Genomic DNA, 23672 nt, shown 5'->3' with positions numbered 1-23672 from the left:
CTAGATTACCTATATCCACATTTGTATTAATATCCATTTGTATTGATAGTGTTGGTCATATCGGATGATTTTATTCTTATTTTTAAAGGAAAATTGACTTTTAAATAATTTTTTTCTTACTTCTCTATCCGTATAGGATTGGCTAATATCCCCTAATATCAATATCAACAAATTTTTTATGGTAAATAAATACTAAAAATTGAAACCATGGAAAAAAAAAGGAGAGAGATTGTGTCAGTTGAAGTGTAATTCAAACCTTCTACCAAAAAAAAAAAAAAAAAAAAAGAGAATAAAAAAAGAAGGGTAATTCAAACCTCATGATTCGTATGGAGTGGATTTACATTACCAGCGAGAGAGAGAGAGAGAGAGAGAGAGAGAGAGAGAGAGAGAGAGAGAGAGGTGCGCTTGTGTCCATAATTTTTCATAACAATAAACCCATATAGTTGTAATGAAAAAAAACATAAAAAAAAGCAGCCTTGTGGGTCTAATAACATAAATCAAAAAATCCTCAAAAAGAAATAAAATTTTATATTATTTGTTTTACATGTTGAGGTGTTAATTTATGTTTCGACTTGTATTCAGTATTTTAATCTGTTAATAATAGTTTTATTTTATTTTATTTAACTTTTATTTTAATTTGTGGAACTGAACTTTAATGAAACTAAGGAGGCGTTGGGCCTATACTATCCCGCCAAAAAGTGTAGGGTAACTACTTATGGTGGGAAATTAAGAAAAGCGAATAATGGATGGGACATGAGAGAAAGAGAGAAAGAGAGAAAGAGAGAGAAAGAGTATAAGCTCTTCGGTATTCTTGCTTTGGCTTCTCTCTTTCTTCTCTCCAACTCTTTTGAAAAAACAGAACCACACACACATATCGGGCGCGCGAGTAGAGCATAAAACGCGCCACCGCCATGGGCTGCACGGCCTCCAAGCTCGACAATGAAGACACTGTGAGACAGTGCAAGGAGCGGCGCCGCCTCATGAAGGAAGCAGTTTATGCTCGTCACCACCTCGCCGCCGCTCATGCCGACTATCTCCGCTCCCTCCGCCTCACCGGCTCCGCTCTTTCTGATTTCGCTGCCGGAGAACCTCTCTCCGTCTCCGATCAAACTCCATCTGTTCTCCTCCGAAATCCCTCTTCAGTCTCTTTTCGTTCAACACAGCCACCACCACCTCCACCACCACGTCCACTGACTCCGTCTCCGCCACCTCCTCCTCCCCCTCCGGCCTTCTCCCCTTCTCCAGCTCCATCTCCCACTATCGCAAACTCTAAGCTTCCGCATATCCTCTCTGAATCAAGCCCCTCCTCCACTCCCCGCCAACCATCCGCAGCTAAATATAATTACCCGTTCAATTTCCCGACTAACTCCACCTACTCTAGCACTCCTTCTCAGACCTCATCCGTTTGGAACTGGGAGAACTTCTACCCTCCCTCACCTCCCGGTTCTGACTTCTACCGGCGACCAAAAGACGAAGACGCCCACCACTCGGTCTACTCCGACCAGAACCATCACCACCTGGACGACGACGACGACGACGGAGAAGAAAAAGGGGAAGGGATGGAGAGAGAAGAAGTCCATTGCAGCGAATGGGGTGATCACTACAGCACCACGAGCTCCGACTCCAAATCCGACAATGAGGAGGACGATAGAGACCGAGACTTGAGATCAGAGATCGGTTCTAGGTCAAATTTTGGATCTTCAGTTTACACTGAGACCACGGCGAAGCCGAATTATACACCAACGGGAAAATCCGAGAAATCTGATGATGCCGGATCGGCCGTCAGTTGGAATGCCGGCGGTAGCGAGTTAGACATGAAAATGGTAGTTAGACATCGAGATCTGGCGGAGATCGTGGCGGCGATCAAAGAGTACTTCGATAAAGCTGCTGCAGCTGGTGATTGGGTTTCAGAGTTCCTCGAAACAGGGAGAGCTCAGCTCGATCGAAGTTTCAAACAATTGAAGAGTAAGTTTTAAGTTGAAGTTAGGGTTCATCGATCAAAGCAAATGGGCTAGTGATTTGAAACCTGACTTGTTCATAGATTTAGGGTTCAATTTCAGAATTTCTTTAAAAAAATTCTTCTTTCTCATTCTTTGGGAAATTTTTGCAGAGACCGTGTATCATTCGAGTAGCGTTTTGAGTAACCTGAGTTCGACTTGGACTTCGAAGCCGCCGTTAGTGGTTAAGTACCGGCTCGATTCTGGTTCGCTCGATGAACCGGGCGGTTCGAAGAGTCATTTCTCTACCTTGGAACGGCTTCTCGCCTGGGAGAAGAAGCTCTACGAGGAAGTTAAGGTGATTTCACCAATTTCCACCTTTTTTTTTCTCTTCGTCCCTACCCTTAATCTTTAGCCGAAATGACGACGATAACCACTGGTATCAACGTAAACTACCAATGTCAGTCAGCAATGTCTGTGTGAAATGACGTAAATGCACTTTCAATGGATGCTTTCCAGCGTATAATTCGGGGTATTATTGTCATTCCAGTTAAAAAGTTTGGCTTCGCACCGTTGGAATTGTTTGTGAGAGGGGCCTCTGATTATGACTTGGCACATGAAACCTGTTAAACCTTTTTCTGCAATTCTTCTTCCTGCCCATGTGTTCTTACTGGGTATTGTCAATGACATGGAAAGCTCAGAGTTTGACAGTTAAATATGGGATTTTCTGTAATGGGTCAATGGGTGTTATCAGTCTTTGTATGAAAATTGATTGATGCTAAATTTGATTGATTTTAAAGGTACCATTTAAGTCTGATCTCTTTATCATTAATGAACATCCCACATTGAAGCAGAGTATGCTAATCTGCTCTGTATTGGGAGTGTCTTTTGTAGGCTAGAGAGGGAGTGAAGATCAAACATGAAAAGAAGTTAGCATCACTACAGAGTCAAGAGTACAAGGGGCAGGAGGAAGCAAAGTTGAACGAGACCAAGGCATCTATAAGGAAGCTGCAATCACTAATTACGGTCACGTCAGAAGCTGTCTCCACCACCTCTTCCGCCATCATTCGTCTAAGAGACAGTGAACTCTCCCCACAGCTTGTTGAGCTTTGTCATGGGTATGACTTGAGTTGATTCAATTTGATTCTCTTTCATTTTCATCTGAGCAAAACTATGAAGTCATATTGTAGTGGAAAGTGAATCTGGTTTTCCTCATTTTGGCCAAAATAAGTATAAATCTGCCAATCTGAACCATCTAATCAGATGGGAAATAATGTGATGATGCACTGATTTGGTGATTTTCACTAACTTATAAATGGCCAGCTTTGTATGTGATTGTGTCTATGTCCATGTGAGGGTTACTTTTTACAATAAATTCACTATTGTGGTTAGATTGTTGAAAGTTTTCAGCTGTAACCCATTGATTCAACACTCAGGATCTAATGGATGTGCAGGTGACTTATTCAATCCCTGCATTATGGATATGGAATTTTTACTCAGAACTGTATCTTATATTCATTAAACTTTCAAATTTTTTTTTCCCAACTTTCTACTTGCACCTGGGTCTTGATTTAGAATTTCACTTTTTGGTGGAAATGCAGACTGAAATCCACCCATGCATCAAAACTTCATGGGTTGAATGAAAGTCTGTAACAGATAATTAAAACATGACCAAATGTGCACTTTAACTTAGCATCCCTGATCAGCCAGGTATGGTGTTTCACAAACTTTTTCCAAAATAACTAATACATTTCATCAGTTGGCGTATAGAAACATTTGTACATCCAAAAGAAATTGACAGGTGAACAGCTGGGTTCATTGGATTCCGTGTTAAAGTACATTTTTGTATTAAATTAATCATAGAGAACTTTTGCACTTGTAACTTACAGGGGAACTAACAAGCTACACTATTAATGGAGCCTAGTGATTCCATTGTTTTGACACCTGTGGGACCATTTAACAAGGCTTACTTTTCAGCAAACAACTTGGGCCTTCGAACACAACTGTCTGCTTCAAGTAGCTACTTTGGTTAGTTTGTTTGCAGGATGGCTTCAAGCCTGTGCCACATACATGGTGATTGGCCAAACCAACTCGTCAAACCCGGAATGTACTATTGGCGATCAATCTTTGGTGGAGCATTAGGAACAAAACATATTTGGAGTAACTTAGCATTGTGAACAGAGGGGAAAAAGTTGAAACGATGCTTCTGAGTAGCTGAGTAGCGTTGCTACGTGGGTTTATAAATATTCACATCTGATTTTGTCAGATTTTTGTGGTGTGCCCTGCCCCATCAATGGCCATAACGCTTTGAGAGTTGGTAGGTCATGTTCAAGAGTGGAAGGGTTCTGCTGTGGATGGACACTAGATTCATCATATTTGCCCCATGAGCTCATCCTGATTGGAGGGCTGTACTTCAGAAATATGGGCTTATAGGTTCTCATATCTAAATGTCAGGGATGCAGATCCTTGCCTCTTGTTCTTGGGCAGGGACTGGAGGGAACCCTGATTTTTTTGCTAGTCTGCTTGATTGATGATTGGAAATTCTGTTTCTGTTTTTGCCTTTTTATTTATTTATTTATTTTTGGGTGTTGTTATTGTTTTTCGTTTCTTCTTGTGTTTTTAATACTGATCATGCATTATGTTTCCCATGAACTCCTTTGATCATGCTAATTCTATTGACTGTTACCAATTGAGCTATACTTTGAATGCATCTGATATTTAAGTTATTTATGTTTAATTATGTTTCATGCAGATTCATGTACATGTGGAGATCCATGAACCAGTTCCATGAGGTTCAGAATCACATTGTGCAACAAGTTCAGGGCCTTGTGAACCGATCTGCCAAGGGGGAGTCAACCTCTGAGCTCCACCGACAGGCAACCCGTCACCTTGAATCAGCTGTTTCTGCCTGGCATTCCAGCTTCTGCCGCCTTATAAAATACCAGAGGGACTATACCAAGTCCCTCCATGGTTGGCTTAAGCTTACTCTCCTCCATGTTGGCAGTGACAGCACCAATGGCAGCAAAGAACCAGCCCTTACTGTCCAAGCCTCTTCTGAGCTCTTTGCCTTCAGTGACGAGTGGAAGCTGGCCGTTGATCGGCTTCCTGACACTGTAGCTTCTGAGGCCATCAAAAGCTTTGTTAACGTTGTCCATGTCATATCTGCAAAGCAGGGTGAGGAGATCAAGACCAAGAAGCGAATGGAGAGTGCCACCAAGGAGCTTGAGAAGAAGTCTTTGGCAGTCCGCAACATTGAGAGGAAATTCTACCAGTCATATTCAATGGTTGGCATAGGTCCTCCTGCTAGTGGGCCTGATGGTGGACATGTTTTAGATGCACGGGACCCCCTTGCTGAGAAGAAGTCTGAACTTGCAGTTTGTCAGAGGCGGGTGGAGGATGAGAGGTCGAAGTATGCCAAGGCAATTGAGGTAACTAGGGCAATGACACTGAATAACATACAAACAGGTTTGCCTGGGGTTTTTCAGGCAATGACTGGGTTCTCGGGTTTGTTCACAGAGGCTCTTGAGGGGGTATGCAACCGTTCCTATGCTATTAAATAAATAGTTTGATATTTTTTTTGGGGAGTACATTAGGATTATCAAGGGTGGGAATTTTTTTTAATATAGGAAGGCTGCTTGTTTCTTTTCCTCCTCTCTCAATGTGTAGATATATTGGAATTTTGTCATTTGTTGTCTTCTTGGAAGTGGAAGGGAGATGTCTTTGTAGTCTGTACAGGAAATTGCTTAAGATTGCTGTAAGAGAAGTCGGCTTCTTTATCACATTAATAAAATTAGAATGGCTACTCCAACTCTTATTTTATTTCTTTCACCCCCACCCTCTCTTTTTTTTGACAGATTTTTGTATTAGACCTTGTTGCAGGCCTAACCCAAACTTTTCTGAATCCAACTCAGAACAGCAGAACTAGCTTGGTCAAGCTGGGTTTCCCAGTTAACCTGGCTACTAGCCTGATGGTGGCAGCTGGTAAAAATTTTGTTTGGAGTTTGGATTAACCTGAAGCTGACCTACAATCAAGTCGGGTTCTAAGCGCCAAAACACAGGGTGAGAGCAGAGTGTGAGTGAGTGCAGGAGCGAAAGCATGAGAGGGTCAAATTAAATATACTCTGAAGTTGGGAGCAGCTCGACAGTGCATCTATATGTATACCTGAATGTACCTACGCAAGGACTAAGCTTCATTTGGGTAAAAGTAAAGGATGCTGACTAACAAAGCACCTAAATGTTTTATCCAATCCTACCAAAAATGGTTATAATCCTACCAAAAATGGTTATAAGTTCAGAACTGTTCAAGTCAGTCAAAATTTGATTCTACTTCAAATACTCTTATAACCCATAAAGCGATTTTCTTTAGTGCATGCTCTCAACCATTTGCATTCAGGGATTGTACGTGCTTTCATTTTTAGAGCATGACTTCTGGGATTGAGAGCGGCAGCACCGGCCAATGAGAAGGATTGGTTTGCTAAGGTTCAAACTGATGAACCTGAGAGAGTTTCTGGTTGAACCCACCTACAGCTACCCCCTAGTTGGTGAGCTTACATTTGATTCTGATAAAGTTGTTTATAATATTGATGCCTTCAGACGTATGACTAACATACAGAGTTGTACAGCAGTCTCTGTGGCCCATCATGTGAAGTAAACAGTCTGAATGCAAGTCGATAGCCAATGTACATAGTTTGTGTGGTCCATTGAGGTCAGCAGATTGCTTCAGATCTTCTATATTTATTTCCTTATTTTTTCTTCATAAACAGATAGAATTGGAAGATGAAATGAATAAGACAAGCACTTTACAATTTCAATTGAAAATAGAGACACTAACAATGAGTGTAGCAGAGAGGAAGTTTCATTAGGTCTGACAAAAACCAAGTTTATAATCTTTTTCTGTTTATTGTTGCACAAGTTTAATTAGTTGGTTCAGCTGATCCATGAATATGATTCTTACTTAGGGTGGTGTGGTGTGGTCCATATCCAGAAGGAACCAGATGACTGAATAATACAGCAAAGCTGGCAAATGTGTTCCATATGGTCCACAAAACCAACTGTTGAAGAGTATAGTTAATTATAGTTAATTACCTTATGGTATTGACTTTCTTATTTTCTTAAATCATTTTATCAAGACTACCCTAGACTTTTGTGTTTCTACTTTCTAGTAATCTCCTTAGATCTGAAGCTTTCTTTGTCTATAAGTTTTAGGTTTCGGATTCAATTAAATTTAAGTATTCAATTTTGTAATATTAATATAAATAAAAATGTATATCGTTCGCCCAAGGCGATGATTAAGGGCTACCAAGGGTGTGAGGAATCTATGGGTTCGCCATGTTTAAATGAATAAATTTCTTTCTATCAAAAAGAGAAGTGGGGGAGGGGATCTCTTCTAGCATTGTGACTTTAACTACTGATTGATTAAATGTATAAATTTATTATATTTTTGGTTGGTGAATTAATAAGTGGGAAAGCATAGAAAACTACATGATGAGTGTAATAATGCTTATAAGGTGAAATGAGAGTCACTACATATTTATGTAACATGAGAGGTACCTTGCAAAAGGGAAGACCAAATGAATAAAAATTGATTAAAAAATGATTGTCTATTTATATATTTTTTTTCTCTGATGAGGGGATTCTGAATTTAACTGAGTTGTTGTTATTGTAAGTCTCTAAAGTTTATATTGATTTGATGATAAGATATGCCATCCTTCCCCTTTCGTGAGTGGAACCAAAAGTGTGAGGTAGTTGGCGAGTGGAGAATGTAGCTTAAAATGTCAGAAAGAGACAAAGTAATGGATGATGGGGAGAGAAAGAAATCAAGTGTTGTGGACCATAGTAGATGCTATCTTTTTTTTTTTTTTTTGGAATAGTAACCTCAAGATCACTTGGTAGTATGGTTTTAGGTATCGGAATCGAACGGACGGATAGTTTTAGGTATTAGGATTGGATTTTGATTGTGATCGATATTAATACATGATCAATATTGCATCGGTAGCTTCGGAAAAATAGTTAAAAAAAACCCTTATATTGGTATTTTGAGGAGTAACTTTTTTTATTAAACAAATAAAGGGCTATTTTCATGCACAACCGCATAAAGTGGGGACAAGTCACAAAGTGTCAAATAAGGGGGGGTTTTAAGTTCATTTCGACCCCCTCTTGTGAGAGAGTGACATGTCCATGCAACGAACCTTTGCAATTCTTGGAAATTTGATAGTGCTTGGGTCTACTATCAGTCCACATGGAGAATCAAATTGTACTAGGTGTTGAGAGATTCTTTCTTTTATCATGAAAGTGTTTGGTCAGAGATCATCCTCATAGTGCTTTGCCATTGGATTTATCGTTCTGATTATAGATGAAAAAATCAAAACCGATGAATTGAAAATTTGTAACATTCTTTTGATTGCCCTTCGTCATATTCTTAGAAGTTTTTTTTAGGTCAAAGATAAAATAACATTTTTAAAATAATTTATAAGTGATTTACCATTATGTTATTTTCAAGAGTTGTTATTGTTACATATGCTTTTCAAATACGTATGTGAAATAACAAGATTTACTCTCATTGGAAGGAAAAAAAATGTGTTGTAGTACTGGAAGGTAAGTTATAAGGTTATAACTTCTCTTTTAACCAATTGACTATGTATGGTAGCCTTAATCACCTCCAATTTGGGATCCAAATTACCTTTCGTGTATATCTTTGTACGGGAAAAGAACAACCTGGTGACACACCTTCATGCTGAGACACAAGGCTGTGTTAAAAGACTGCCCTACCCTCCATGTTTGATGCCTCTGCACGCTCTCCCATTGGCCCAGTGCTGCCGCAGTAACCACACGACCTAGTAGTGATCCCTCTCCCATCTTTGTGTATATCTTCTTACTTTATTGCATCTAATCAATAAAATTTAGAGTGGAGTTCATGTAATCAAAGACATCTCCATTTCCATTGCATGAATCAACATTACAACTTACAAAATCAAACATTTGTTGGACCAATTCCATTACTCTTCACAAACAGATAGAATTGGAAGATGAAATGAATAGGACAAAGAACTCTACAAATTCAAATGAAAGTTGAAATACTACAAACTAGTGAAGTAGAGTAGAAGTTCTAGGTCTGACAAAAAAAAAAAAAAAAATCAGCTTCAGCCCACCCTGATAGTTTTTCTACTTAATATAATCAAGTTTGTAATCCTTTTCTGTTTAATGCTTCATGATTAATTTAATTAGGTGGTTCAGCTGATCCATAATATGATTCTTACTTAGGGTGGTGTGGGGTTGTGTGGCCCATATTTAGAAGGAACCAGAGACTGAATAATACAGCAAAGCTGGCAAATGTGTTCCATATGTTCCACAAAGTGACAAAACTAACTGTTGAAGACTATATTTAATTACCTTATGGTATGACATTCTTATTTTCTTATTCATTTTGTGAGGACTGCTTTAGACTTTTTTGTTTCTAATATCTAGTGTTCTCCTAGGATCTGATGCTTATTTTGTTTTATTAATTATAGGTGCTGGATTCAATTATTTTTTAAGTTTTCAATTTCATGATAAAAAATATGGATAGAAACGTACGTATATCGCGATGATTAAGGGTTAGCAAGTGTGTGGGAATCTATGAGTTCGCCACATCTGAATGAATAAATTTCTTCCTACCAAAAAGGGTTTTGAAAATCTGTTATCATTAGAGATATTGAAAGATGTACCTTAATGCATTTATTTGGAAATCTTGCTAACCATCGCGGCTTTTTTTTTTTTTTTTTTCTAAAGACAGGTATTCATGTCTTCGGCCTGACTAGTCCCGCGGGTCTATACTGACCCCACAACCGCATGGACCAGGTCATATTGGGATTGAATGAGAACCATTCAACTTTCACTAAAAGCAGTGAAGAGCACTAAACACTCTTATGTGAGTGACCAAAGATGTGCTTAGTGGGAGTCGAATTCAGGACGTCCGAGTTTAAGACTTATACCAAGTTCGTTGTTCACCAACTATGCTACCCCCTTGGATTTCGCGACCTTAATAATTGATTGATTAAATGTATAAATTGTATGGGTAGGGGGTAGCTAAATACTACAAAAAATCAAGAGTAATTTGGTTTCTTTCCTTATTGTCTAGTTTGAAATATAAATGTTAAAGAGTTGATCCTCTGATAAAAAAATTTAATAAAAAATAATCACAATTACTGAATTTTCTAGGAAATGATTTGGTTTCTTTTTCCTAGTATCTACCTTGAAAATTATACTTGTTAATTCTAGTGATCTACAATACTTCCAAATATACTTTGATAAAATCTTGCCATCTACATTCTTTCATGCTTTTCTCTCTCCACAAGGCCTTAATAAATTATTAATTACAAGAGGATTGACTACATTTATGTTTTTCTTGGCGGTGAATTTGACTACATTTATGTATCATAGGTGATATCTCTAATATTTTTGGTTGGTCAATTAAAAAGTGAAAAAGTATAGAATGGGTATAATAATGCTTATAATGTGAAATGAGAGTCACTACTCATTTATGTAACATGAGAGGTACCTGCAAAAGAGAAAAGAAGAGAAGACTAGTAAACAACTACAACAACAACTATATCTTTATTCCAACTTAATGAGATCAGTTACATGGATCCAATACTTATCAAAGTAAAAGAAAAACAGAATATAAGAAGTGCTCACAAAACTAAAATGCGATACTTAGCAGTAAAATAGACAACATCTCAGGAACATCCTGAGGCGTTCCCCTATGTAACATGAGAGGTACCTGCAAAAGAGAAAAAGAAGAGAAGACTAGTAAACAACTGCAACAACAACTATATCCTTATTCCAACTTAATGGGATTGGTTACGTGGATCCAATACTTATCAAAGTAAAAGAAAAACAGAATATAAGAAGTGCTCACAAAACTAAAATGCGATACTTAGCAGTAAAATAGACAACATCTCAGGAACATCCCCTATAAGGGATTGGCTATGCAAGTCTTTATCCTTCACAGCAGTATATTGCGTTATAAGAGAAGACTAGTAAACGTATGAAAATTGATTCCAAAATGACTATCTATTTATATTTTTTTATCTGATGAGGGGATTCTGAATTTAAATGAGTTGTAATTATTTTAAGACTCTAAAGTTTGTATTGATTATATAAGAGCTCATTCATGAATGGAGCCTAAAGTGAGAGGTAGTTGGCGAGTGGAGGAGAATATGGGTAGTGTAGCTTAAAAGGTCAGAAAGAGACTACTAGATATTATTAGAGGCCAAGTAATGGATGATGGGGAGGTAAAGAAATCTAGTGTCGTGGACCCTAGTAGCTGCTTTCTCTTTAGCTTTTTTTTTTTTTTTTACTGCATAGTCACCCAAGGATCATTTGGTGGCAATGGTTTGAGATATGATTAATTGGGATTGGATCTGCCATGGCTGATATTGATATCTGACTAATATCATATCGATGGTGTCAAAACAGAGCAAAATGGTCTAAGAACCCTGTGTCAATATTTTGATGAACAAAATGGTATGATCCAGTTCAATATAATCGATTCATCTTGATATCGATATTAGTATTAGTATCAGTGGTGACCGATGTCGGTGATGATACCATGCATTAAAACTCTGCTTGATGGAATGGTGGGTGGGGATTAGATATATTCTTTGTTTTACTTTATTAAATTAATAAAAAGAAATTGTTTCCTCTTGGAAAGTTGAGGTACTTTGTAATTTTGTAGCAATTGGGTCCATCACTCCACATAGGAAAAAAATGTATTATGAGATTCTTTCTTTATCATGAAAGATGTAGACATGTTTGGTTGGAGATTATTCCCCATGAGTGCTTTGTCATTGGTTTTATCTTTCTATTTTTTATGAATAATTTTCAACAAAATAAAACAAAGCAAGAAAATGAAAAGACAATAACTTATAAAGGTGCATCTTCTTGTTGTTTCCTTTATTCTAGTTATTTATTCTTCTTGTAATTGGTAATTGACATATAATTTTAGTAGATTTCTTACTATATGAGTCAATTGCTATTTGTTATAAGTATTGGGGATAAATTGGGAAATAAAGAATCCAATCCTGGTCCATTATTCCTTTTCTCCTATTGTCTCTTTCTCTCTGATTCCCTTGTTCTTCCTTTTTTCATATGTTTTGGTACATGAGGTTTTATCGCACGATATATTAAAAAGTTGTAACATTCTTTTGATTTTTCAATGTCGTATTTTTTAAAATTCTTTAAATCAAGGATAAAATAAAGTTTTTTAAAATAATTTATAAATGATTTATTATTATATCAGTTTCAAGAGTTGTCATTGTGCTGTATGCTTTTCAAATACACATGTGAAATGACTGGAAAAAAAAGAGTTCAAAATGTAAGGTTATAATTTCTTTTTATCAACCAGGGTTACAATAAAAATATTTCTTAATATATAGGACCGAGTTTCTCTTAACCTGCAGTGAAAAGATTCCTTACCTTTATTACAGTTAGATGAGACACTGAGGGTAGTGAGAGACTATACAATAAGGGAATTTATGACCCTCAATTCTCTTCAACATGGGTGAAGATAAATTTTCACCTGGGCTTTCCCTTGTGATCTCTAGTAGCCGCTTTTGGTATGTGGAAAATTGCCAAATTGGTAGAAATTGGAATTAGGCCGTATCCCTAAATAGAGGTGGCAAGTAGATGGGTTTTGGTAAAGATGTCCCTGGCGATAGGCCCAGCCCAAACCCACATGTGATAGTTATTAAAATGAGCAAGGTGAATAGTGATGACTGAGCCCAGCCCACTTATTATGAAACAAACCTAATCTGGTCCTTAGAGACCCATTTCCTCAGGCCCAAACCTTAAGCCATTTTTTTTTTTGGGGGTGGGGTGAAAAAGGGTGAAAACCTTGACCGTTTGATTCTCTCAGTCCTTGATTAAAGTACAAAGTTTTCCTTCATCGCTCGATAAAGCAACATAAATAAAATGGAACAAAATGGAAAGAAGGTTGGATCTGGACATGCTCTGATGCCATGTAAATATCCAATCTAAAACCTCGAACTATTGGGTGAAACAATTAACAACTATATGAGGCAACGAAAAGCTTTAAGGATGACTAATGTGGGACTATTCTCCCAACACATTCCCACGTTAGCCAATAGTGACTGTGGGGCTATGTAGTTGACAGATTAACGTACTAGTCGTCGTTATAATATAATTCAAAAGCATATGAACTTCAAAGATATGGAGAATAGAACATTACCCAGTGGTGCGCTCCTACGCTGATGCAGGAGTCACACGACAAGATAGCATTCTCTCTCCCTTGAAATATTGAAGTGTCTGGGTTATGATTGTCACATAGAAGAAAACTTGAAGACTTGGTGAAGGTTGAAGAGGCCATGAGGTATGAGAGGAGGTTGATGAGTTTTGTGAAAAACAAAGTGGTATATTCAAGGGGAATTGTCACTAAGGGCCTCCTCTTGAAGGAGTTGTTGTTATTCGCCTCTCCTCTTGCCCCTTTTCCTTTTAGCTCTCTATATGTAAGTTTCTCTATAAAATTTTTGTTGTTTCCATTCTTTCAAGCAATATGGGTGTTAGCCAGTTTTATCCCCAATTTTTTCTGCATGAAACACTCTCACTGGCTCTTACAATACACCTGATATTGTATTTAAGGGAATGCATTCTCTATCTGGGAGTGCGCCTCTATGCCTAGACACTGGGGTGTGAAATGATCATCACACCCTCCTGACTAATGTCCATGAATAGATTTTTATTTGCCAGGGTCCTAACTCATGGGCCATGCTCTCGGACAAAAACCATTTTCCCTAAATTTAAATCTAGGCCTTAAAACTAAGAAAAATGGTAATTTGTAATTTGGCTGTTTGAGGAGGAAGTTATTTACCTTTAGGAGGATAATAGAAGACTATCTGTCCTATGTTTGCAAATTCAGTTATGGTCAAGTAAACATATGGGATAGAATATTTGTTCTTGTAAAAAGTTTGCTTCTTCATTCCATTATGAGTACTCCAAAGGTGTGATAGTGCAAATTGTTGCCCAAATGAGATGAATTGGGGAGATCAATTTATACCAGTTTGAAGTTTAATTCCAAACTGTTAGTTTTAGGAAACTACTATTTCACAATTGAATCTGTCCATTAAGGTATACTAATCGATGGTTACTTAGATTCAAGATCTTCCAAACACTAAGCACATGGACTAATCAGATGAGCTACAAAAGGCCTGTGTGTTGGACATCTCCAGTGCGAGTCTCCCCCCGTCTGCTCTGTTACACTGGTTAGGTGTGACTACATGTTATCGGGGTTTACCCTTGGACCTGAACAGTAAAATTGGACTGGTTTAAGGGGTTCCTCGTTAGCGACCACCCTCCCACACCACCCCACCCCACCCCACCCCCCCAAAAAAAAAAAAAAAAAAAAAAAAAGAAGAGGATGAGCTACAATAGCTTTACCCCAAGACTGCAGGTTTTTGTTCTTCAGATATAGAGAGGCTTATAAGGGAGTAATATCATATTACTTCAACTCTCGTGTTCATATTACTTCAACTCTCTTTTGTTTAATCTAATTCAACTTCTCAATTATCTGATTTCCGGTTTACCAGTCAAAACCAATTACCTCACCCCATGGAAGTTTCCCAGTGACATGGAAAATGCAGCTCTAGAGACTGTTGAATCTTGAAATTTTCCTACCTATCCTAGAATTCCAGGTACTTGGTGGTTGGTTTTTGACAATCTTGCATGACATGCCCAACAAAGCCCAGATGAAGAGCAGACCTGAACTTCCCTTCGATTAAGGGCATGAGGATCAGGACATAGGACCTTTGTTCAGGAACAACCAAGAGCACCCATTAGGTCCTCCATTTGTAAATCTGATCCACTCCTCCCAACCCACATGGTAGACCATTAGGTCTTGAATCTGAAATGCTCAGAAAGTTCTTCACACTGAACCTGCCCAAGGAAGGAGTTCATCAATCTATCACTGTGGAACTTCCATGGAGGTGAGGTCAATGGTTTTGACTGTAAACTGGAAAAGAGATGATTGAGATCTAGAATTTTATTAGGTTAAGCACAGAGAGCAGAGCAGAAGCAATATAATATAGTATCTGAGAAGGAAAACCTATCAAAGGATTAAGCTTTTGTAGCTTATCAATATGTTAGTGTTTAGAAGATCTTGAATCCAAGTAACCACCCATAACTACACCTTAACTGATAGATTAGATTGTGAACTATGTTTTTGCTAGAACTAATAGTTTGGAATTAAACTCCAAACTGGTATAAATTAATCTTCCCACTTCATCTCATATGGGCAAGAAATTTGCACCATCACACCTTTGGAGTACTAATAATGGAATGAGGAAGCGCTCTTTTCACAAGAAAAGACATTTATTCCATATGCTAATACTTGACCGTAACTAAATTTGAATACAGTACAGAAGATATACTGTCTTCTATTATCCTCCTAAACAACTAAATTACAAACAACCATCTATTATTGTTCAAGCCTTCCATTTGATTACAATTTTCAGTTTGACCTAAAAGCTGTAATGTAGTGTTTGAAGAAGAAAATTGGAGTGCCAATTCCTACGCATTGAATCCAGAGCTGAAGGGACAAGGGCATGGTGGACAGCGAACATCAACAGCTCCTTCAATCATCTGTGACACCTTCTTCATTGTTGGCCTCAGCAATGGATCCTCTTGAATACACCAAATTTCCACCATCACAAAAGTCAGTAACCTCTTCTCATCCCTCTCTACCAACTCTTCAAGTTTACCTTCTTGGTAGCAATCATGAGCCCAGTTCGTTAATATTGCTTTATCTTCTCCACCCCATGCTGTCTCAACACTCCTCCTGCGAGAGATAATTTCCAACATCACACCAAAGCTATAGACATCCAGCTTTGCTGTGATCGCCATCCTTCGGAACCACTCTGGCTCCACATACCCTTTAGTCCCTCTAATGCCTGTGCGAGTTAAGACCTGGTCAGGCATCAACAGCTTTGCCAATCCAAAATCAGAAATCCTTGGCCTGAAAAAATCGTCTAGAAGTATGTTCTGAGGCTTTATATCACTTGATCTGGGTGCTGCATTCTTCGTGTAAGTATGCAAGCCCTCTTACAATTCCGATTGCAATCTGAGTTCTTTGGTCCCAATGAGGCCTTGAGAGTCCAAAGAGAAGGCTTGCCAAAGAGCCATTGCCCATGAACTCATATACCAAAAGCCTGTTTTAGCCCTTCCTCACAAAATCCAAATAATCGAACTAAATTCTTGTGATGTGTCTGGCCGATCACACTTACCTCTGTTTTGAATTCCTTCTCACCTTCTTGGACTGCCTTGTCTAGCCTCTTGACTGCAACCAGATTTCTAGAGCCTAAAGGGTACAGACCTTTGTAAACAATGCCAAAAGCACCCTTTCCCAATTCTTCCTTGAACCCATTTGTTGCTTCTTCGAGTTCTTTGTATGTAAAGGAACGTAGATTAGTCTCCGAAATGCTTGAAACTTGCGTATTACTTTTTGGTCTTCTTTGGCACACAAAGAAGGCAGTCACAGAAATTGCAGCTAACAATACGAAATTGATAAATACTGAACTACCCAATGATCCAACCAGGATAGCTATTGTTTGATCTTTCTTCTTTGTGCTTGACGAACTTGAACGCCTTATTTTGAACAGAGCCTTCCCATTGTCGCTTGCCTTCAACTTCCCATTGGAGAGTGGAAGCTTCTTCTTCCAGCATGTCTCGCCTCTATAAATAACAACAGCACAGTAACAGTCCATCAAGCAAGAATTTTTGCATGGCTTTTCACTAATGGGCTCAAACATCTCGTAATCAGAACGTGGCCAATCCGTGCCAGTAAGCTCGTTGAACTCAAAACAGATCATCAGGGAAACCAGATTCATCTCGTTGACAAACAAGTGAGATTTTTGGTTTGCATCCACTGAGAATGTTGTTTGGATCATTTTGGATGTATTCAGGTGGGCATTCACATATGGGTATCCCATTAGCAACCTGGCAGTAGCTATTATACCCACAAGCACCACTTCCTAAGTCCCCACTAAAGTCACAGACATTATCAGGAATATCAGGGAATAATATGTCACTGGACCAGTCTTCACTACCACCACGAGGGTTGACCTGTGATAGAAATCAGCAATTGGGAGTATGTCACTACCTGATTCATTGAAGAACAACCTTGAACGATTATCAGTATCAGCGAACACAATAGTGTCCTAGGGAGAGTAAGGAAAGTAAGCTGGCAAGGAAACAGGATTGATCTGGAGCGTTTCAGCTCCGATTTCTCCATCTTCGAGAAATCAGAGCGGAGCTGAAACCTTCCCCGTGAGTAACTAGTATTCGATAGCCGAGAAGAAAGATTGCCACCAACTTGCAGTGTCTGGCCAGGAAATATGGTGTCTGTAGGTTGGCTGAAGCTCTCCCATATGTGATGAGAGTCCTTATTTTGAAGCACGAAATTGCCATTGTCGAGCATGGCAGCAGAAGCGACGTCGCTGGAATTGATTGTGGGCTTCCATAATACCTCACCATTGGGGTTGGTAAGCATGAGTTGGCCATCTGTTGTAAGCTCAATTTTGGATTTTTTTGATACTGGGTTTCCACCATTGGCATACCAAACGACAGTTTGGTCTGGTTTTTGGTAGAACCAGATGCAGAGCAAGAAGAAATTATTGTCTTCAAGGGGCCGAAACCCGAAGGCAAAATCACTAGAAGGTGAAGTCCATGGAGTTCATCGCCAGCAATGATATGGTTACCGAAGGTCACATTATTAGCTTGAGAGACAGCCAAGAAGAGGGGAAAAAGAAGGAATGAGAAGAACATAATATGAGGAAAAACAGCATTGGAAGACATTGCCAAAAGAATGGCCTAATTAGAGACTCAAAAAAATTTACAAGCAAGATTTGAAGTTTCAAATTGAAGACATATGGAGAGGGAACATCTCCTGGTGTACAGTACTAGGGAGTTTTGCACTATATATAGATGAGAAGAGAGAAACATGTCATGGTTGATCAATTGGCATTGAGCTCTCCATTGCCCGTTGGTCAATGGATCTGGCTTCTCTTCCATTAGTGTCCAATTGGCCATCCAATGGCAAAATGCATCTCAACACATGGGCATGCATTCTAGGTCTACCCAACCTTGGGATTGCTGATTGAGTGGCCTAATAATTGTAGAGGATCAACTCTTAAGTTTGTCTCAAATTCTTGACCCGTTTTGAAGATTGACCTGATTCGAGATATTTTGGTGGCGACCCGAATGAGAAATTTTCTGAGATCTGTGATGGAAGCAGAGGGGTTGGGCCGGATCAACCACGACCCAATGGGTCGACCCACGACTTGGAGTATATATAATGTCCTGTTGCTTATTGAGAAAGTCATTGTATTTTAAGGTTTTTTCGAGCTAGGGTTTCATGGTGAGTTGTCTCGCCGCTGCTTGGGTGTAATCTCTCTTCTGCATAGTGAAACATTTTCTTCTTCGCCCGAGGACATAGCACACCACCCTGGTGTGTGAACCTCGTTAAATCTCTGTGTCGTGCGGATCTATTGTCTCTTTATTTTTCGTGTTTCTTGGTATTTGATCTAACATCAACTTTTAATTATTTTATAGAAAGCGGTCTCCAGCCTCTATTACTCTTTCCCTTATCTTTGAATAAGACCCCATGTGCCTTGAATCCCAATCCCTCCCTTGGTTAACGGTGTTCCAACTCCCAACCCTCTCCGTTTACTTTTGGGTAATTTATAGCGCCACCTCCTAAAGAATACCACAATTAGAAAAACACCCTTTCCATAATACCAAATTACTCTCCCACCACTTGTCGTTAGTCACTGTTACGGAATATATCTCAAATGCTGATATCAATTAGTATATATAATTTTTATAAATACCAAAATACCCTTTTAAAAAGTGAAGTACCTAATATACCCTCACTTAACCCCATAACCCTAAAAAAAAAAATGACTTTCATTCCCAAATCAAACTATGCTCTTCATCTCAAAGCATTTTACTCTTCGTGAAGAGCAGCTATGACGAGCAGTGACAGAGGTCTGTGCAGCATCTTCCTATGCGTAGGAAACCCTCCTTGAACTCCACGGTGAAGTTGAGTGGAGGTTAGGGCTAATAAGGGACTTGGGTAAAATATAAATTGGTCATGTGTTTTAGTCAAAATGGTATAATCGTCATTTCAACTCTTCACTTAACAACGAATGATGGCAGGAGGTGCAAGCGTAATTGGGTATTATGCTGGAGATATATCTCTAATTGTGGTATTCTCTAAGGGGTGACACTGTAAATTACCCATTATTTTATAACAAAACAAAAAAAAAAAAAAAAAAAAAAAAAAAAAAAAAAAAACACTCATTACATAATTTGGTATTATGCAGGAGATATCTCTCTATAATTCTGTTGGAAATGTGTCCATCAAATCCTGTTATTTTAATTAAATTTATTTAACCTGATTTAATAATGAGCCTTGGTAATCTCTACTTTTTTACATAAAATTGTTCCTAAATTCTCCCTTCAAAATCTTCCTTTGTTAGAATCCGATGCTATATTTTTCATACTTTTTTTTTCTTTTCTTTTAGTGAATTTAGAAGGAGTGTCTAAATGACATCTCTATATATGTATGTTTAGAACTTAATATATATCTTATCAAAAGATTAAAAAAAAAAAAAAAAAAAGAACTTAACATCCACATTTTAATTCCATGGGGGTAAGTTACCTAATTGTCGGTGTCAAGGGTCAGAATTTTTTTTTATGAATCATACTTGTGATTCCCCACATTTGGGATATCTATGGTGAGTCCCTAATCCATAAAGTTTCATATCATATTGTGGTCCTTATGGTTGATATATTATATGGTTAAAGTTTTCCATGAGTCATCTTAAAACTCAAATTGCACACCCCCATTTATATTATTTTAGCATTTTTCTATAAAATGTTCTAAATATTCCCTATTTGATAGGTTTTCGTAATATCCTATCCAACACTCGAAATTGCACACGAGCATCAAAGGGAACCCGACCTACCCTTATATTATATTACTTAAAAAAAAAGAATGGCAAATTTTCTTTCGCATAGTGATTCATCATCATTTTGAACCAAATGGATAGTTGGTTTTGAGTCTTTTGACCAACTAATACTTGGATGGGCCTCAATTTTTTTGTAGGGGGAGGGGGTTGAGGGGCCAAGGTTTGAGAACTTGGTATCAAGAATGGGATCGATTAAAGTCGATATCAATCCAAATTGACTTGGATCAGACAGAAATACCTATGATTTTAATTTAAAAACTACTTTTTTGATTATTTTACCCTTCATTCATATGAATCCATTAATATAGTATTGACCAAGAATCGGGGTCAAGATTTATCAAAGCAGATTTCAAACTGATACAACTTATACTGCTCGATATGATCCAATCCCTCAAACCATGGCGGGGACCGTCTGTGCAAGTCCAAGCACCCATCTATGGTCCCTAGATTTCCAAAGCCTTAGGCTCCGTTTGGTATCGTTTTAAAAAAACGTTTCTGAAGTTTTTTTGTTCTATTGGAATGAAAAAACATAATCTTCTGTTTGATGCACGTATGGTCCGTTTCTGTTTTTTTGGAACAAAAAGTGAAAAAAAAAACTGAAAAAACGAGATTGGACGGAACTCCAAAATGGAGTTCCGTCTTCCCAGTTTCGTTCCATTTTACAAAAAAAAAAAAAAAAAAAAAAAAATGTTTCCAATAAAAATCTAAAATTTTGAAATACTATTTTTTCGTTTAAAAACTGCATTTTGATACAGAAATTGAAATTTTTGTTTTTAACACGAAACGGCATTTCTGAAATAAAAACGATATCAAACGGAGCCTTAGTGTTTTCACTCGGCAAATCTCATTTTGCCTGAAACTAGAGAAGTAGACGGGGATGAAATTTGCCCCTTCCCCCGCCCTGTCCACCTCCCTCTGGTTCCTCCAATAGAATCTCTCATGTTTGGTGGTGGCTTAGGAAATGAAATAGAATCTGAGATGAAGGCCTTGTCCATTTAGTACTTATCTAACTCACCCTACGTTTACGGCTACTACCAAAGCTAAATTAATTAGGTAGTCAAGGTGTTTAATTTGCGTGTGAGACAACTTTACCGCTTTCCACTTCTTGATATCAGATGTACATTGAACATGCTCCAATAAATAATCTTTCGTAAAAAAAAAAAAAAAAAAAAAAAGAAAGATAAAAAAGATGATTACATTGCAAAAGATAGTACATGCATCTGTACTATCATGTTGTTGTTGTTTGTTAACTAGTCATTCAGTTTCCACTTAAGAGAATTTGACATGGAATCAGCCTTCGGTTGGATGGGATTGGAGTTGAAACAGAATCCTTGAAATTGGAAAGGAGAAGTAAAGATTTTCATAAAATCTATAATTTTTTCAATGTTTGATTTAATAAACTTAGGGATTAGTTGTAAGTAGGGGTGCAAGTTTGGCCCTTATTGCCCGAACTTGCCCTTGGTCCGCTTTGATCTTAAACAAGTATCAATCCAAAAATTTTGGCCCTGAGGGTCGGCTCAACCCTAAAATTTCTAACCCTGAGTCAGGGTCAGGGAGGGTAAGAGTTGATATCTTTAGCTCACCCATCCCGCTCTGAACTCGGCCTTGATTTTTGCCCCTGATGTTGACTCTGGTTGTGACCTTAATGTTAATCATGATATTAACCTAATTTTAGATATTGTTTGACATTGAGTCATTCACACTTCAAAACCCCTAATATATATTCTCACCGATCTCTCTGGTTTTTTTTTTTTTTTTTTTTATAAAAAAAATACCAGAGTATACCTGGCCCTTGATGGCAAACCAAGGTCAAGGTCAGGTCAATCAAGGCCATCCTGGCCCTTGATGGCAAAGAATGGTTAGAGTCAGGGTCAAGGTCAATTAGGATCACCCTTGCCTGATTTGACTTTGAAAAATCAGGGCCAATCAGGGCAGGTAAGGATTGGGCTTGAGTTGAAGTTTTGCGACCTTGAGTCAAAGTCAGAGTGGGTTTGGGACTAATTAAGGGCACTTAGGGTTGGGCTAAGGTTTTAAGAAGCACAGCCCAACCCGGCCCTGTTGCACCCCTAGCTGCAAGAGGTAGATTTCTCGATTTAAGCCATTTTCCCTAACTAAAAGAAGGGAATGCTAGCAAAAATAAGGATTGAACATAAATAATGGGTGATTAAGGGGCGCGCTTGGTCCAATGGTAATGTACGAATGTTGTGACTTAGTGGTCAAGCGGTCAAAATGACCTCTCGACATTCTTAGGATAAAGTTGTGTAATTCTCGGTCCTTGAACCTCACCCATGTGGGAACCTCGTGCATCATGCATCAGGGGCACCTTTTTTTTTATATATATATATATATATATATAATGGTTGATTCAAAAAGGGTTGTACGAAATAGAATCAGCTAGAATCGATAGCGGCTAGATTCAAATTGGACGGTTCACTCGTTCAAATTCGGATTTCTCAAGCCATGTCCTGCAGCAATGAAGTTGCAATGATTTCTTCTACATTGACGCAGTCCATGATCCATACTCCTGGTTTATAATTGCCACGTCACCGACGGCCCCATTGGACGAATAGTTCTTGTGGACTAATTAGACTACACATATTTTATCTTTGTAATCAAACAACCTGTTAGAAAACACACCTGCTAACATGAATAAGAGGAACAAATTCAATTAAGATTATATAGAAATTTATCAAGGTTCATACATTAATGCGATGTGCTATGTCCTTGGACAGAGAAAAAGAATATTCATCATATGATAGAAGATAGGTTACGTTGAAGATCTCTCAAGGACACCAAACTCACAACAAGAGTTCTCACCAAAAAATCCTAATTTGAAAATCACAAATATCTACACAAATATCTACTCCTTCAAGTTGACCCGTAACCTCTTGCCACTATCATAGACTTAAGAAAAAACCTCATTTAGGCCGCCATCAAAATTTACCCAAATAGATAAATCTTGAAACAAGGATTCGTAGTCTTTCTTTCCCATTGACGATTTCACAAAAATTTATCAATTGAAAGTTCAGTGGGAAAGAAAAACCGTGTAACAGTTTATGAAAGATGCAGACATGAACATATCAGTCAAAAATATCTGTGAAGGAAAACAGTCGGTGTCAAAGAACTCAAGCTATGGTTGATTGATCAACCATGACATGTTTATGTCTTTATATATTGTGCAAATCCCGAGTACACTTGGGTATCTTCCTTCTCGACATGTTTCCGTAAGTTTTAGAACTTCAAACCTTGCTTGTAAAATTTTTTGAGGTCTCTTAGCCTTTTCCCAAATAGCTTTTGGCAATGGCTTCTAATTCTGCTTTACCTCATATTGTCATCGTTTCTTTTCTTCTTTTTCTTCTCTTGGCTGTCTCTCAAGCTAATGTTGAATTGGGTACCCATCTCATAGCCGGCGATGGAGGTTCTCCATGGACTTCACCTTCCAGTGACTTTGCCTTCGGGTTTCAGCCCCTCGAAGATAAGAATTTCTTCTTGCTCTGCATCTGGTTCTACCAAATACCAAGCAAGACTATAGTCTGGTATGCAAATCGTGATAACCCAGCACCAAGATCATCTAAAATTGAGCTTACAACAGATGGCCAACTTGTACTTACCAACCCCATAGGCCAGCAGTTATGGAAGGCTAATACCAGTACCAGCGTTGCCGCATCCGCTGCCATGCTCGACAATGGCAACTTCGTGCTTCAAAATAAGGAGT

At 38.3% G+C, this 23672-nt stretch overlaps 3 protein-coding genes across 3 annotated transcripts in view; 2 read left to right on the top strand and 1 right to left on the bottom strand.

The window, feature by feature from the left end:
- The first annotated feature begins 745 nt into the window (after positions 1-745).
- LOC122059906 (nitrate regulatory gene2 protein-like) lies at positions 746-5751 on the top strand. Its single transcript, XM_042622972.1, has 4 exons — positions 746-1965; positions 2111-2295; positions 2832-3055; positions 4690-5751. The coding sequence occupies exons 1-4, from the start codon at positions 912-914 to the stop codon at positions 5495-5497; spliced, it is 2271 nt and encodes a 756-aa protein (XP_042478906.1). The 5' UTR covers positions 746-911; the 3' UTR covers positions 5498-5751.
- Positions 5752-15497: 9746 nt separating this feature from the next.
- Positions 15498-17475, bottom strand: LOC122059146 (G-type lectin S-receptor-like serine/threonine-protein kinase LECRK2). The gene is given in 4 exon segments (XM_042621833.1): positions 15498-15987; positions 15989-16140; positions 16142-16957; positions 17086-17475. Coding segments are annotated over 4 exon segments (1848 nt in total).
- Positions 17476-23642: 6167 nt separating this feature from the next.
- LOC122059145 (G-type lectin S-receptor-like serine/threonine-protein kinase RLK1) overlaps positions 23643-23672 on the top strand; it is a 1446-nt gene continuing 1416 nt past the window's right edge. Inside the window, exon 1 of the mRNA XM_042621832.1 lies at positions 23643-23670. Coding sequence (XP_042477766.1) covers positions 23643-23670 — 28 coding nt within the window. The remainder of the gene's footprint in view (positions 23671-23672) is intronic.

Source organism: Macadamia integrifolia, chromosome 13, assembly GCF_013358625.1.
Source record: "Macadamia integrifolia cultivar HAES 741 chromosome 13, SCU_Mint_v3, whole genome shotgun sequence".
NCBI lineage: Eukaryota > Viridiplantae > Streptophyta > Magnoliopsida > Proteales > Proteaceae > Macadamia > Macadamia integrifolia.
Note: the sequence above shows the minus strand (reverse complement) of the source record. Positions and strands in the feature narration are given on the sequence as shown.

Coding starts and splice junctions, on each gene's coding strand:
- LOC122059906 (XM_042622972.1), top strand. CDS start 912: ATGGGCTGCACGGCCTCCAAGCTCGACAATGAAGACACTGTGAGACAG. Junction 1,966..2,110: donor AAGTTTCAAACAATTGAAGA/GTAAGTTTTAAG, acceptor AAATTTTTGCAG/AGACCGTGTATCATTCGAGT. Junction 3,056..4,689: donor CTTGTTGAGCTTTGTCATGG/GTATGACTTGAG, acceptor TGTTTCATGCAG/ATTCATGTACATGTGGAGAT.